The sequence below is a fragment of the Equus asinus genome, chromosome 1, assembly GCF_041296235.1.
Source record: "Equus asinus isolate D_3611 breed Donkey chromosome 1, EquAss-T2T_v2, whole genome shotgun sequence".
NCBI lineage: Eukaryota > Metazoa > Chordata > Mammalia > Perissodactyla > Equidae > Equus > Equus asinus.
In genome coordinates, this window is record NC_091790.1 from 192,343,541 (window position 1) to 192,356,860 (window position 13,320).

Below are 13,320 nucleotides of genomic sequence, written 5' to 3' on the forward strand. Positions count from 1 at the left end.
GAAAGCAAGGTCTTGAGCAGATATGGGCACACCCATGTTCACAGCAGCATTATTCATAATAGCCAAAAGGCAGGCGCAGCTCAACTGTCCACTGATGGATGCATGGATACACAAAATGTGGCATCTACAGACAGTGGAATATTGGAATAGTATCCAGCCCTAAAAAGGAAGGAAATTCTCACACAGCCTACAACATGGGTGAACTTTGAGGACGTTATGCTAAGTGAAATAAGCCAGTGTCACACACACGTACAAAACAAAAACTGTTTGATTCCCCTCATATGAGGGACCCAGAGTAATCATTTTCATAGAAACAGAAACTAGAGTGGTGGCTGTCAGGAGGAGGAGGAACGGAGGAGTTGTGGTTGAGTGGGTGCAGAGTTTCAGTTTTCCCAGATGAAAAGAGTCCTGGAGACTGCACAACAATATCAATGTAACTAACACTACAGAACTGTACACTTAAAAATGGCTAAGATGGGAAAATCTACGTCACGTGTACTTTACCACAATTAAAAATAAAAACAAATTTTTTTTTAAGTTAAAGACTTGTGATTTAGAGAACACAGGGCAGAATCTTCCTCTTCGGACACCAGGCAAATAAGTCTAAGACCACTAAGTGATCGAGCACATGAAATCAGGTGTGATACCCAGGCCTGAGATAGAGGCAGAAACGTGAGAACAGGGCAGAAGGAGAGGACAGAAATTCGTCCCAAGCACAGTCCCGTGGGAAATATTTCTACAGGAAGCCTGGTGGGACCGGACAGTGAACAGGTGTGGCTCCTCAACTGGAATGACACACACGTCATCAGTCATACGGAGCACCCATGTCTCTTCAGTACACGCATGAGGAGCAATGGGAAAGAGCCCACGGCCCAGAAGAGACAGTGCCTAAATAATGAGAGGAAACAAACTTTGAAAATGCATCTGCTAGGATACTTTTGTCTTTTGGAATTATTTGTTGTTTGTTTGCTTTTAGTATATGAAAAGATGGGTCCCTGATCAAGTGTAATATTTCACCTAAAATTGAATTGCAAAGGAGAAAGTATAATATGCAGTAGCGAAGAACATGGGCTGGCTGGGTGATTTAGGGTCAAAACCCAACTTGGCTACTTGTGCATGTGAGGTCTTAACCTCTCTACGCCTCCAGTTTCCACGTTTATAAAATGAGTTAAGAACAGCACCTACGTCTAGAGTCGATGTGAAATTTAAAGAGGTTGCATGTAAGTTCTTAGTATTGTGCCTGACAAACAGCAAACACTCAGTAATGTTAACCATATTACTATTAATAAAGTTTCTGTTTCTAGAAAGTCCTTAAGTTACTCACTACGTTGACAACCCTTATACAGATTGTCAAGACAAATTTCCTTTGAGTCATGATCATCCATCCTGGAAGATGTGGTATTCGCAACGTCCGATATGGAATCTATAAAACAAAAGAGGATACGTGTATGCTGATCTTAATGTTTAAGCCAAAAATCAAGATACCCGGTATCACAATGGGAAAGAATATCTGAAACTGGGGCCAAGTTCAAGAAAATTCCCATGATTCACGTGTTATTGATGAAGGCCTACATGCCTCCTCCATAAAAGCGAATATAAACATTAATGATCACATGAGAGTTATGCTTCTTTCTTAAACCATGGTCAAACTATTCCTGTCCCTGATGAGTGCAGCAACTTATTCCATATGGTTCTACTGGTTGGTCCTTCCATCTTCATGTCAGTCTCTGCACCAGTACTACCCTTTAACCAAAACCCTCTTACTATACGCCCTTTATCCAAAGATAAATCACCAGCCACAGCCACTTTGCTGCAGATACAAGACATGGGGCCCTCTTTGTCCTTCTGTGACTTACTCAGTGCAGAGCCTGGGGTCCTTCTCGAAAGTTCATTAGCAGGGGTAACAGAGATTTGGGCAGAGTTCTGACCATGGGTCCCATAGGCTGCAGCTCTGTTGCTTGAAGAAGGTATAGAAGGTGACCCCTTGGCCAGAGTGCTGACTTGCACAGGGGCAGTAGTCTTCCCAGGTGTGGGCAGGACCTGGGTTCTCAGATTCTGACTTCCAGAGCATAACATGTCCTTATCCCCTCTGACTGCCGATGGTAAGCCAAAACTGGTGGCACCGGTTCTAGCTACCTCAGTAGTTTCATCTGTAACTTTACTAGAGCCATTTGGCGTGTTATGGTAAGATTTACCAGCCCCAAATCTCTTCTCTCCGTGTTTATCGTTAACAAATAATGCTGAAATATCACTGTCTGTAATTTTGCCAGTGATCTGGAGATTACTGTGAGTAGCTCCAGTGTCCTGATTCCTGGGTAACGATTTTTCCCTCTGTCTACTGGTTGTGGTTTTGTAATTGAAAGATCTTGTGGAAGTTACATCTGTGGCCATTCCATCAACATTATTATTAAAAAGCGGAAAACGCTGGACATCTTGACTCCCACTTCTGCCCTCGTCGTCCAAAGAAAACATGCCCGTGCTCTTTCTGGTGGTTATGATTTTTGGTATTTGTGGAGAACCAAGAGGAGAGCAGGAGGCAGCTTGATTCTGAGGAAACAAAATCTCTGCACTGGCAGCTTTGTTAATCAGCTGGGATGTGGGGCCCTTCCAGATGGAACCTGGTGTTGAATCAGAAGTGCGGTAACTGCTGCCTTGATTCCCGCGAAAGAGACGCTCTGGACTCCCATTCTCTGCAAACCTCTGGTTTCCTCCCACTTGACCTGTTCCTCCAAGATTGGAAGGCTTAAGCGAGACGAAGGCTGGCTGCGGGCAATCCTGACTCCCCAAACGCATGAAGTTGTGGGTGAGATCCTTCACAGGTACATCATCCAGGGGAGCCTTGCCGCTGATTTGGTCTGGATTGGGTGTGCAGGACCTCTCAGTAGAAGCTGAGGCAGATGGAAGAAATTCTAGACTGCCATGAAAGAATCGGTCTCTACTCTTGCTTCTACCTCTATATGGCGCATCTCTGCGATGTGAGGAAGGAGCTAGGAAGAGAAAACAAAACAATGAAAATTAGTGCTAGCACGATTGACTTCTTACCCCTGTTCCTCCTCAGCTTTTCCAGGTTTGCCATCCAAGTTCTACCAAGTTACTTGTCCTAATCTGGCGTGTAAAAATCTTGAGAAACGCAGTTATGACTGTGAAGGGATCCTGCCATTCTGCTAGCACAGTGGAAGGCACCATCCCGTGGCCCAGGATAACAGTCGGACTGACCCTGGCTCTGCTTGGCTTCTCTCCTGGGACTCAGTCCCCAAACCCCCAAAATCTTAAGTGGGGCTATCCACTATCCCCTGGTTCAAGTCAGCACTCACCGCTATGGTGAATGGAGAGACAGACTAGTGCAAATCAGGGAGAATTTTCCAAAAGTCACTTAGATTTTGCCCATATTGAGATATAGGTGTACCTAACAAGTTAAGGATTCACAATCCTTAGAACAAACAAAAAGAATGAAACTATGGTGTAAAGGTCTGATTTCATTTAAGCTGGAAATTTTTCCAGTGTTCTTCATCTAGCCCTCAAGAGCCCAAGCTTAAGCGAGTAATATCAAAAAGAATTGGCTTCTTTCTAGAACCTAGAAATCACACCTACCAGGAAGCAGAGACGAGGCAGGGAGTGAGCGTGTGTGTCTGTGTGTACATGTGGTATACATGCATGTGATGTTTATGTGTGGTGTACTGTGTGTGTGTGTGAGAGAGAGAGAGATGCATGCATGTGGTATATGTATACTTAGTGTATGAGGTGTGTCCATGGGTGAGATATATGTGTGTGGTGTGTGCAGGGTACCTGAGTACGTGAAGCGTGTGTGTGTGGTGTGAATGCACGTATCTGTGTATGGTACGTGCATGTGTGAAGCGTGTGGTATGCGTGTGTGTGATATAGGTGAGGTGTATGCATGCGTGTGGTATCTATATATGTGGTATGTGTGTTGTGTGTGTGTGTGAAGCATGTGGTATGCGTGTGTGTGATATAGGTGAGGTGTATGCATGCGTGTGGTATCTATATATGTGGTATGTGTGTTGTGTGTGTGTGTGAAGCATGTGGTATGCGTGTGTGTGATATAGGTGAGGTGTATGCATGCGTGTGGTATCTATATATGTGGTATGTGTGTTGTGTGTGTGTGTGAAGCATGTGGTATGCGTGTGTGTGATATAGGTGAGGTGTATGCATGCGTGTGGTATATATATATATGTGGTATGTGTGCTTTGTATGCGTGTGTGTGGTGTGGGTTGTATTATTGTGTGCAGAGAAGGGAAGGAAGAGAGATCCTTTCTCTTCCAAACCCAGGGGGCAGCAGGAATATAGTAAAAACCAACATCCTCCAGTCAACAAAATAGTTAACTAGGTAGATTAACTATTTGTGATCATAAATAAAGATTTCTCTTGTATACAATAAATTTATACTGGGAAACTACCCAAAAATCACCCCTCCAGATATTCCCCTTTCAGAGAGCATTGTGGTGTGCGGGAAAAAGCATTACATGTGGAATCAGAACACATGAACCCTGCTACTCTCTAGTGGTGTGAGGCCTAGGAAACATACTTTTATTTATTCATAGTATTAGCCTTCATTCTTTTAAAAATGAATTAAGGCTGCTTGCAATAAAAGTCACTTAAAATTTCTGAGTCTCGGTTTCCTTATCCATTAGGTGAGGCTAATAATACACCCGCCTTTCTTCGGGCTTTTGCTCTGAGGAACAATGATGAGATATTTTAGGTCAAAGTCCCGTGTAAACTATAAAGCATTTCTCAAATATAAGATGTAATTGTTTCTTACCTCTTACAGAATCTTAGAATTATGTATTCTACTTACTTTATAAAATTCACCTCTTCTACATCCACTTCATAAAGACATTAAAAATTGGCAACTGTTAATACCATTAAACACAGGAAAATGCTTAAGAAATAGTACTGATCACTTCACACCCATCAGGATGGCTGTCATCCAAAACCAGAAAATAACAAGTGTGGGCAAAGAGGTGGAGAAACAAAGTGTTATGCATTGCTGGTAGGAATGTAAAATGGTGCAGCCGCTGTGGAAAATGGTATGATGGTTCCTCAAAAAACTAAACATAGAACTACTGTGTGATCCAGCAATTCCACTTCTGAGTATAGACCCAAAAGAACTGAAAGCAGGGTTTCAAAGAGATATTAGTACACCCATGATCATAACAGCATTATTCCCAATAGCCAACAGGTAGGAGTATCCATCCATTGTTGGATGTCATTGTTTATCCATGAATGGATCAACAAAATGCGGTTATCCGTATAGTGGAATATTATTCAGCCTTAAAAAGAAAGGAAATTCTCAAACAGGCTACAACATGGAAGAACTTTGAGAACATTATGTTAAGTGAAATAAGCAACTCACAAAAAGACAAATACTGTATGATTCTACTTCTGTGAGGTTGCTAGAGTGGTCAAATTCATAGAGACGGCAAGTAGAATAGAGGGTGCCAGGGGCTGGGGGGAGGAGGGGGTGCGGTTAAGGTTTAATGGGTACAGAGCTTCAGCAGAGAAGATGAAAACGTTCTGGGGATGGATGATGGTGATGGTTGCACAACAACATGAATGTACTTAATGCCACTGAGCTACACACTTAAAAATGGTTAAAATGGCCAATTTTATGTTATATTTACCACAATTTAAAAAACAAAAATAATTTTTAATGAAATAGTACTGAGGACTATAAATTAAATTGTATATAGTTTTGCATCAATGCTAAATTTCCTGTATTAATTATATTGTGGTTATGTAAGAGAATGGCCTTGTTTTGAGGAGGTCCACTCTGATATTTAGGTGTGAAGTCTCCTGATGGCTGCACCCCTCAAATGCTTTAACTACAAATATATTATGTGTGTGTGGGTATCTATACATACACATATAATTGAGAAAAAGTGATAAAACAATTGTGACAAAATGTTAACAACTGACTCTAAAAAAATGTTACCTTTTTCCCTTAAAAAAAGATTTAACCATTAGCTTTTAGAAAAATGATAAGCATTTTTAAAAATCTGGTGGAGGGGGAGTAGCGCTTAGCATGAAAATCAAATGGCAAAATCGCCTACATACTATGATTAAAATTATGCAAAAATTCTGAATGCATATGGACAAGGTCTGAAAGAAAACTAAACAGTTTTATGTGGTGACGTAGAGTGATTATAGGTAAAGTTTTTCTTTCCTTGTGATTTCTGTTTATTTCTGTTTATTCTGTTAATTAAAAAGTAGAAAGCATTTACCTCTTAACCCAGGGGCTTTCTTTCGGCCATGCTTGTTGTTACAGATGTCCTGAATGTTCTGGACCACGGCCTGGCTCAGTCCGTGTTCCCTCATGATTGCCAGCACCTTTCTGTCCATCAGGTTATGGGACCTGAGACAGTTGGCATAACTGCAATTCCCTCGGGTAAAGTGTTCACAGATGTGGAGCCTCTCACACGGTGGCTGCTGGTTGCAAATCTGTCTTCGCCCCTCTCCTTTATAATTTTTGCATATCTATAGAAGAAGGAAAGCACAGCAGAGACAAAACACCTTCCTGAATCTGCCACATAGTCATTAAGGAAAGTCCAAGTATGCAAACATTTCGGAAGCAAGCAGAGATACACCAGAGGAAAAAAATGCGTGTGTATTCTACAGTCTTGGATGGGTTGTATGCAGTTGATGATTTATTTGGGGCAGAAGAGGCCAGCACACTAATTAAAAAGAACATGAATTTTATAAGCCTTTGGAAGAATCAAAATAAGATGGTCATCTATAGAAAGGACCAAACAGAACCCCAAGTGAGCCCTACGTTATAGAGGAACCCAAAAGAGGAAGGCCCATTTTTGGATATCAACTCATTCTGCAATTAAAAGGACATGTGGATCTTACCTGCAACTGTTCGGAATTCAGAATCTAGTCTCTGCTAGACAGAATGTGGCAAAGTTTCTCAAAAGAGCATTAAATAAGATAATTTTTCTATTTCTATGTAAATAGGTATATTTACATATCTAGCTCTACAGAGATGTGGTTCTTACTGAAAGGAGCAAAAAGAATACTGTCACTGAGGCCAGACCATATGATGCAGAACTGGAAGACGCTGGTTTAAAACTCTGCAGCCCTGGAACCAGCTATGTGACCTCATCTGAATTATTTATTTACTCGCAGCCTCTGTTTCTTTTGCCATAAAGTAGGAAAATATTTGCTTTGTCTACCTAAACCAAGTTGTTGAGCCAATTAATAAAATATGTGAATGTCTTGTGCAAAATATAAAATGTGATGCAAATGTTTGAGTCATTATATGAAGAATCTTCAAGATTAAAACATTTATAAGTTGTTTCAATAGACTCTGAGTAAACCAGATCAACATGGCTCACTGTGACTTATCTAGGCGGCAAACACGTGGAATCTTAGACTCTGGCAACAACGATTTAGCCACAGAGACAACTTCTAAAACCTGATTCAAATACTTGCCATTGCTATAGAGCCTATTATCTAGATTTAGACTCTAGACCAGCAGTTCTCAAAGCGTGGTCCCTGGACCAGTAGCATTAGCTCCACCCAGAAACTTACAAATGCTAATCCTTAGGCCCTTCCCCTTATCTATAGAATCAGGACCACCAGAAGTGGGGCCCAGCAATTTGTTTTTTAACAAACCCTCCAAAAGATTCTGATGCACGTTAAAGCTTAAGAACCAGTATCCTAGAGGCTCTAGCAAAAAACAAAAAAAGGACAATCAGTAACTTCACAAATGATGCTCTGATTAACATTCCTATTACCATGCTGCTGTTTAAGTACGAATGCTCCTGCCTTAATTAAGCCAAAACAAATGAAAGCATGTCCTCCATTAGTAAGCACATTTCAATTTTACAAGTTTATATACCAGGAAGTCAGGTTTTCCTGACGCTTTTATGTTCTCACAGGTCAAAGCGAAGTGAAAAAGTGTGAATATTTTGTTTTTAGGGCATGGAGTGTGTCTGGTTCACTGCTGCCTCCAGGATTTAACTCAGTGCCTACCACTTGCAGGCACTCCTAAGTGTTAGCTGAACAAATGCAAAATGAAACGAGACCCCGAGGATGAAATGCCTTGTCCACGATCACACAGGTAGTTTGGGGCAGACTCAGGACTTTGAGAGCACGGAAGGACCTTCCTTGACCAACTATTCTTGAAACTAGCTGAACTCTGGCTGACCCCTCCTTGTAAACCCTGTGAAAATATTCCGCCCTACTCTCCCAAGTTAAAACACTCCGTTAGAGACCTCTCTTGCCCAGTATTTTCCAATAGAACTTATGCTAGTGATGCTCTGGGCGATTTTCCACTACAGGAACCAGCTCCTCAGACCTAGTTCAGGAAACAGTGCAATCTCCCAGGCTGTGATCTTAACCCTGACATGTGGCAAATGGCAACTAAATTATTAGCTAAAAATAAACTTCAGGCATGACCCTCCTCACCCCACCCATTAATCATCGCTATTGAATTCTTAAAAGGGAAAGGGAGCCTCAGGTGACACTGCCCCCTTCTTTGGTCTCTGATGAAAGGATGAGGGGCATTTCCCAGGAGGACCCTCTCAGCGCTTCTGTCAATCAGCTCTTCTGGGAACCCTCTCTTGGATTCCTAATTCCTGACCTCCTCCCTTGAAAAGGGTAGAGCTGCCACGCCCCTTATTCTCCAGGGCCTCGACTCAGATGTGGGGCCTGATATAAAAAGTCCTTGGTGATTTTGGAGAATTGAAACAGAGTTCAGACCCGATGCGTGACCTTTCCAAGCCTCCAAGTTAGCACTAGACCGCAGGTCTACGATCTTCTCAAGTGTCATAACAAGTCTTCATTTCATCGTTCCTTCACAAAAAAGGAAAAGAAGGGGATGCCTCTGCTTGTCAAGGGGACCTTTAACAAGGTTGGGGTATAAGGCATTTCCTCATGCTGGTAGCCATGGGAGACTAGGGTTGGCACACAGGCTAAGGGCCAAAGACAGCCCAAGATCTCTAAACCGTGGGCTCCTGGGAACAGAGACAAAGAGATTAGATGAAAGAATGCATGAGGTGGGGAGAAGAAATAGGATGTATTTTCCTTCTCCCTTCCCCCTCCCCGAATATATTTATATAGAGTGCCTTGCATTCCTATTTCTCCTGAGCTTTTGTTTGTTTTTTGAGGAAGATTAGCCCTCAGCTAAGTACTGCCAGTCCTCCTCTTTTTGCTGAGGAAGCCTGGCTCTGAGCTAACATCCGTGCCCATCTTCCTCTAGTTTATACGTGGGACGCCTACCACAGCATGGCTGCCAAGCAGTGCCATGTCCGCACCCGGGATCCGAACCAGCGAAGCCCGGGCCGCCGAGAAGCGGAACGTGCGAACTTAACCGCTGCGCCACCGGGCCGGAACCTTTCCTGACCTTTTTAAACGCAAAACCACCCTTCATGTCCTAAGTTTTTTAGGTCCTCAGGGAAACACACTGAGCTTAGAGTCAAAACATGTTTAACCCTCCAGAGGTCCCTAATAGCTATATTGTCATATATCAAAGTGCACCTGAATTTCAGCCTTGTTTATCATATCTCCATCTCTTCCACCCACTCCACTTGGGTCTTCCATTATGCTTCTGCGTCTCTTTCAGTGTGAGGCTAACTTCTCTACTCAAAGATTTTTCTCAGAATGGTCAGATACCATTCTTTAAACAGCATCCTCTGATTCTCAAGCCAATGGATGAGACTGTTAATTACCCACCATTGTTCCTACCTTTCTCCTAGTGACAGAAGCTTCCAAGTTTTAACTGGACATATGGTTACCCAGCCAGAAACTACATTTCCCAGCCTCCAGTGTGACCATGTGATAAGCTGTGGCCAACGAGATGCAATAATTATATTTTATTTGAATCACTACATTCTGGGGTCTCTTTGTAACAACAGCTTAGCCTCAAACAATATACCCTGTCATCTTCCAAAACCTCGATTCAAAGCCCATCTCTTCCAGGAGGCCGCCCCGATGTAAAGCATCAATTAGTCCTCCTAGCATATCTTCAGATCACACAAGCTCACACAGGGTTCCTTAGCAGCCGAGAGGAGGAGGCAAATTCTTATAAAACTTCAAATAGGAAGGAAATTGCTGGAATCTCTTAGGTCACTCAGCAACAGCCTTAACTGCCTTCTGCAGAGCCCTGAGGCTAACTTATGCGTTTTGTCTGCTCCTATTCCAACACATCTATGACACAACGCTGCCAATATTCTCCCTACTTTTTAAACTAAGAAATCATAACTCACCTCAGGCATAAAAAAAGGGTCACTTTGGAGGAGGAGCACCGCTAATTCCTCTTTGTTGAGTCCAGAGAGCTCATGATTTTTCAGGATTCTGAAGTTCTCTTCTGAGAGAACATCATGAGAATATTTGCATAAATTCCTGGAAGAAAGGACAACTGTCAGTGTTTCCACTTCACAGAAGAAATCATCCAGGGAACTTTCAGCCATTGAAGATCAATGCCCATATCTTTTGTTATCTACACAGCTTGATCCTACTTAAAGAATATACTTTTTAATTTTTTTTAAGATTTTATTTTTCCCTTTTCTACCCAAAGCCCCCCGATACATAGTTGTATATTTTCAGGTGTGGGTCCTTCTAGTTGTGTCATGTGGGATGCCACCTCAGCATGGCTTGATGAGTGGTGCCATGTCCGCGCCTAGAATTCGAACCGGCGAAACCCTGGGCCACCAAAGTAGAGCGTGCGAACTTAACCATTCGGCCACGGGGCTGGCCCCAAGAACATACTTTAAAAAGGCAAATTGATGAGACAGCTAGATAGGGGGGATCTATGCTTTAAACTATTGCAATGCTTCTTTAAACAGTACCTCTTCTTAGTATATATTAATAATGCGAGAAGAGAAAAAAATTGGCAAAGAAACTGAAACTAATTCATTGGAAATGATTGCCCACTGAGAGACAATGAATAATTGAGATACATCTATGGACTGACAATAAAATCAATGGGAAGAGAATTCCATTTATCAAACATTTTAATTCTATGAAATTGTTCATTGCTTTATCTCTTCTGTGTCTTACACACCAATGTATACCTATAAGATTTCCTACAAAGGAATGGAACAAGCTCTTAATTGTATATTTCAAACAACTCCACAGAAAAAGAAATAAAAATGCTCTTTACTCTAAGACATTGATGATTTAGGTCAACACTGTCCAACAGAACTTTCTGTGATGATGGAAATGTTGTATAATCTGAGCTTTCCAAGATGGAAGCCATATGTGGCTACTGAGCACTTGAAATATAGCTAGTGAGACTTAGGAACTAAATGTGCTGTTTTACTTTATTTTAATTAATTTAAATTTGAATAGCCACACACAGTAATGCCTACCATACTGAATAGCAGAGATTTAGATCGCTGTTATTCAAAGCATTGTGGGAAAACCAGTGGCATCCCCATTACCTAGGAGCTTATCAGAAATTTAGAACCTCAGGCCCCACCGCAGACCTACTGAATCAAAATCTGCCTTTCAACAACATCCCCATATGATTTATTAACATTAAAGTCTGAGAAGCACTGATTTAGATCCTTGAGAAAGCCCAATAGAAATGATGTTTTCATTAAACAAGCGTAACTTGATAGTTATCAATGTCCACATAACACACTCATTACACTTTTTAACTCATGTATGCTACCTATAATAACGCAAAGTCCTCAGATTCGTGGTTTTAATAGTTACTAATATAATGGGATATTAATATTTTCTAGTTTGCACAATCATTATCAAATTATCGGGTGGCTAGGTAATGACTAGATTTTCACTCTATAAAAAGTGTGACTACAATTACCTTTATACAAACAACCTTTCTTTTACATTATTTTCCTGGGATTTACTCCTTTGGGAGGACAGAATAATTTTCTTGGCAGCTTGAGTTTCATTTTGATCTACTGCTCTCTAGAACACACACCAGCAATCTGTGAGTGTGTCTATTTCCCTGCAAAGACATTCACATGGAGTTTTATCACTTTTGCTCCTTCAATAGTTATGAAATAGACTTATGCTTTTAATTTGCACTTTAGTTTTTAGCAAGACTGAAATATTCCCAAATGTTGGCTTGATGCTCATAGTTCCTTTTACTTATACTATTTGTTCATATCCTTTAACTGTTTATCTAGTGGATAATGGGTACCGATGTACAGACTTGTAATTGTTCTTTATATATATATTTTTTATATTTTTTGATGTTAATCCTGAGCCTGATTTCAAACAGTTTTTCACTTTTTCCCTTTTTATCAAGAACTTATTAAAGTTGTTGTTGCTGAATTTTTATATGATCAGATCCTTCCAGTTTGCCATTCATAACCTAGCCTACTATTAAAATACCAAGAAATTAATTCCTCCACCATAGCTGGATAGCTATAACATTTTGTTTCATTTTTAAAGGAGATATTTTCAACTTTAATTCTTTAAAACATTGGAGCTTATTATGACAAGTGGTGTCGGGGAACAGCAGTGCTTTATGTCAACTTTTCTCATTAATGTATATTAAATAGGATTCCTTTTTATTATTGTATTATCTTGGACTATTGTGTGTTAACCTTTTAATAAATTTAGAACTGTTGGAATCCCTATTGCATTTTATCAATCTACTGCTCTGCTTTGAAACCCATACTACATAATTTAAACGTGCTTTGCACCATATTTTAAATATTAACAGTAATTTATCATATCATTGGCTTATTCCTCTTCAAAAAACTCTTTAATGTGCTTAACTATTTTCTCTCTATAGAAATTTTATTATGGTTTTGTTAATTTCCGTAAAATATCATATTAAGAATCTAATTCGTGTTGACTCCATAAATTAGATTGGATATTATATCATCTTAATTATGTTAAATCTTCTGATTCTGGAATATAAAATATCTCTCCATTTATTCAAGTCTGTTCTATTTTTCTTATTGAGAATTAAAATCTTTCTTTTAATAGTACTCATTTTCCAAATATTAAACATTTATCTGTTGCCACTATTATTTTTTAGTTGTTTGTCACTAGTAAACAGAAATGCAAGTGACTTTGCAAAATCATCTTATTGAAATTGGTAACGATTTTTCTCAAAATGTAAACATCTAGGTAAAAGTTATTCTCTAAGAATTAATCTTTAAAAGTCACACTCAGATGCTGCTGCCTGTGCGTAGGCATTTCTGAAACCCTCTGCAATTGCCTTCAGATCTAGATGTGGAACCTCATAAGAAAAATCACAGAATCGCCGACTGTGTCAGCCACAGCACCAGCCCTTAAAATCCAACCACCCCTCCCCTGCACCTTGCTTCATGGAGAAGCCAAGGGCAGCTGGTCAGACCCTGGCTACAGCCTCTCTCC

At 40.6% G+C, this 13,320-nt stretch overlaps 1 protein-coding gene across 1 annotated transcript in view; it reads right to left on the reverse strand.

The window, feature by feature from the left end:
* The window catches only part of ZC3HAV1 (zinc finger CCCH-type containing, antiviral 1), a 58,933-nt gene that overhangs the window by 32,426 nt on the left and 13,187 nt on the right, over positions 1–13,320 (reverse strand). The window contains exons 2-5 of the mRNA XM_014859269.3: positions 10,227–10,362; positions 6,240–6,492; positions 1,857–2,987; positions 1,325–1,423 (exon numbers count right to left, since the gene is read on the reverse strand). Of these exons, the coding sequence (XP_014714755.2) occupies positions 1,325–1,423; positions 1,857–2,987; positions 6,240–6,492; positions 10,227–10,362 (1,619 nt within the window). The remainder of the gene's footprint in view (positions 1–1,324; positions 1,424–1,856; positions 2,988–6,239; positions 6,493–10,226; positions 10,363–13,320) is intronic.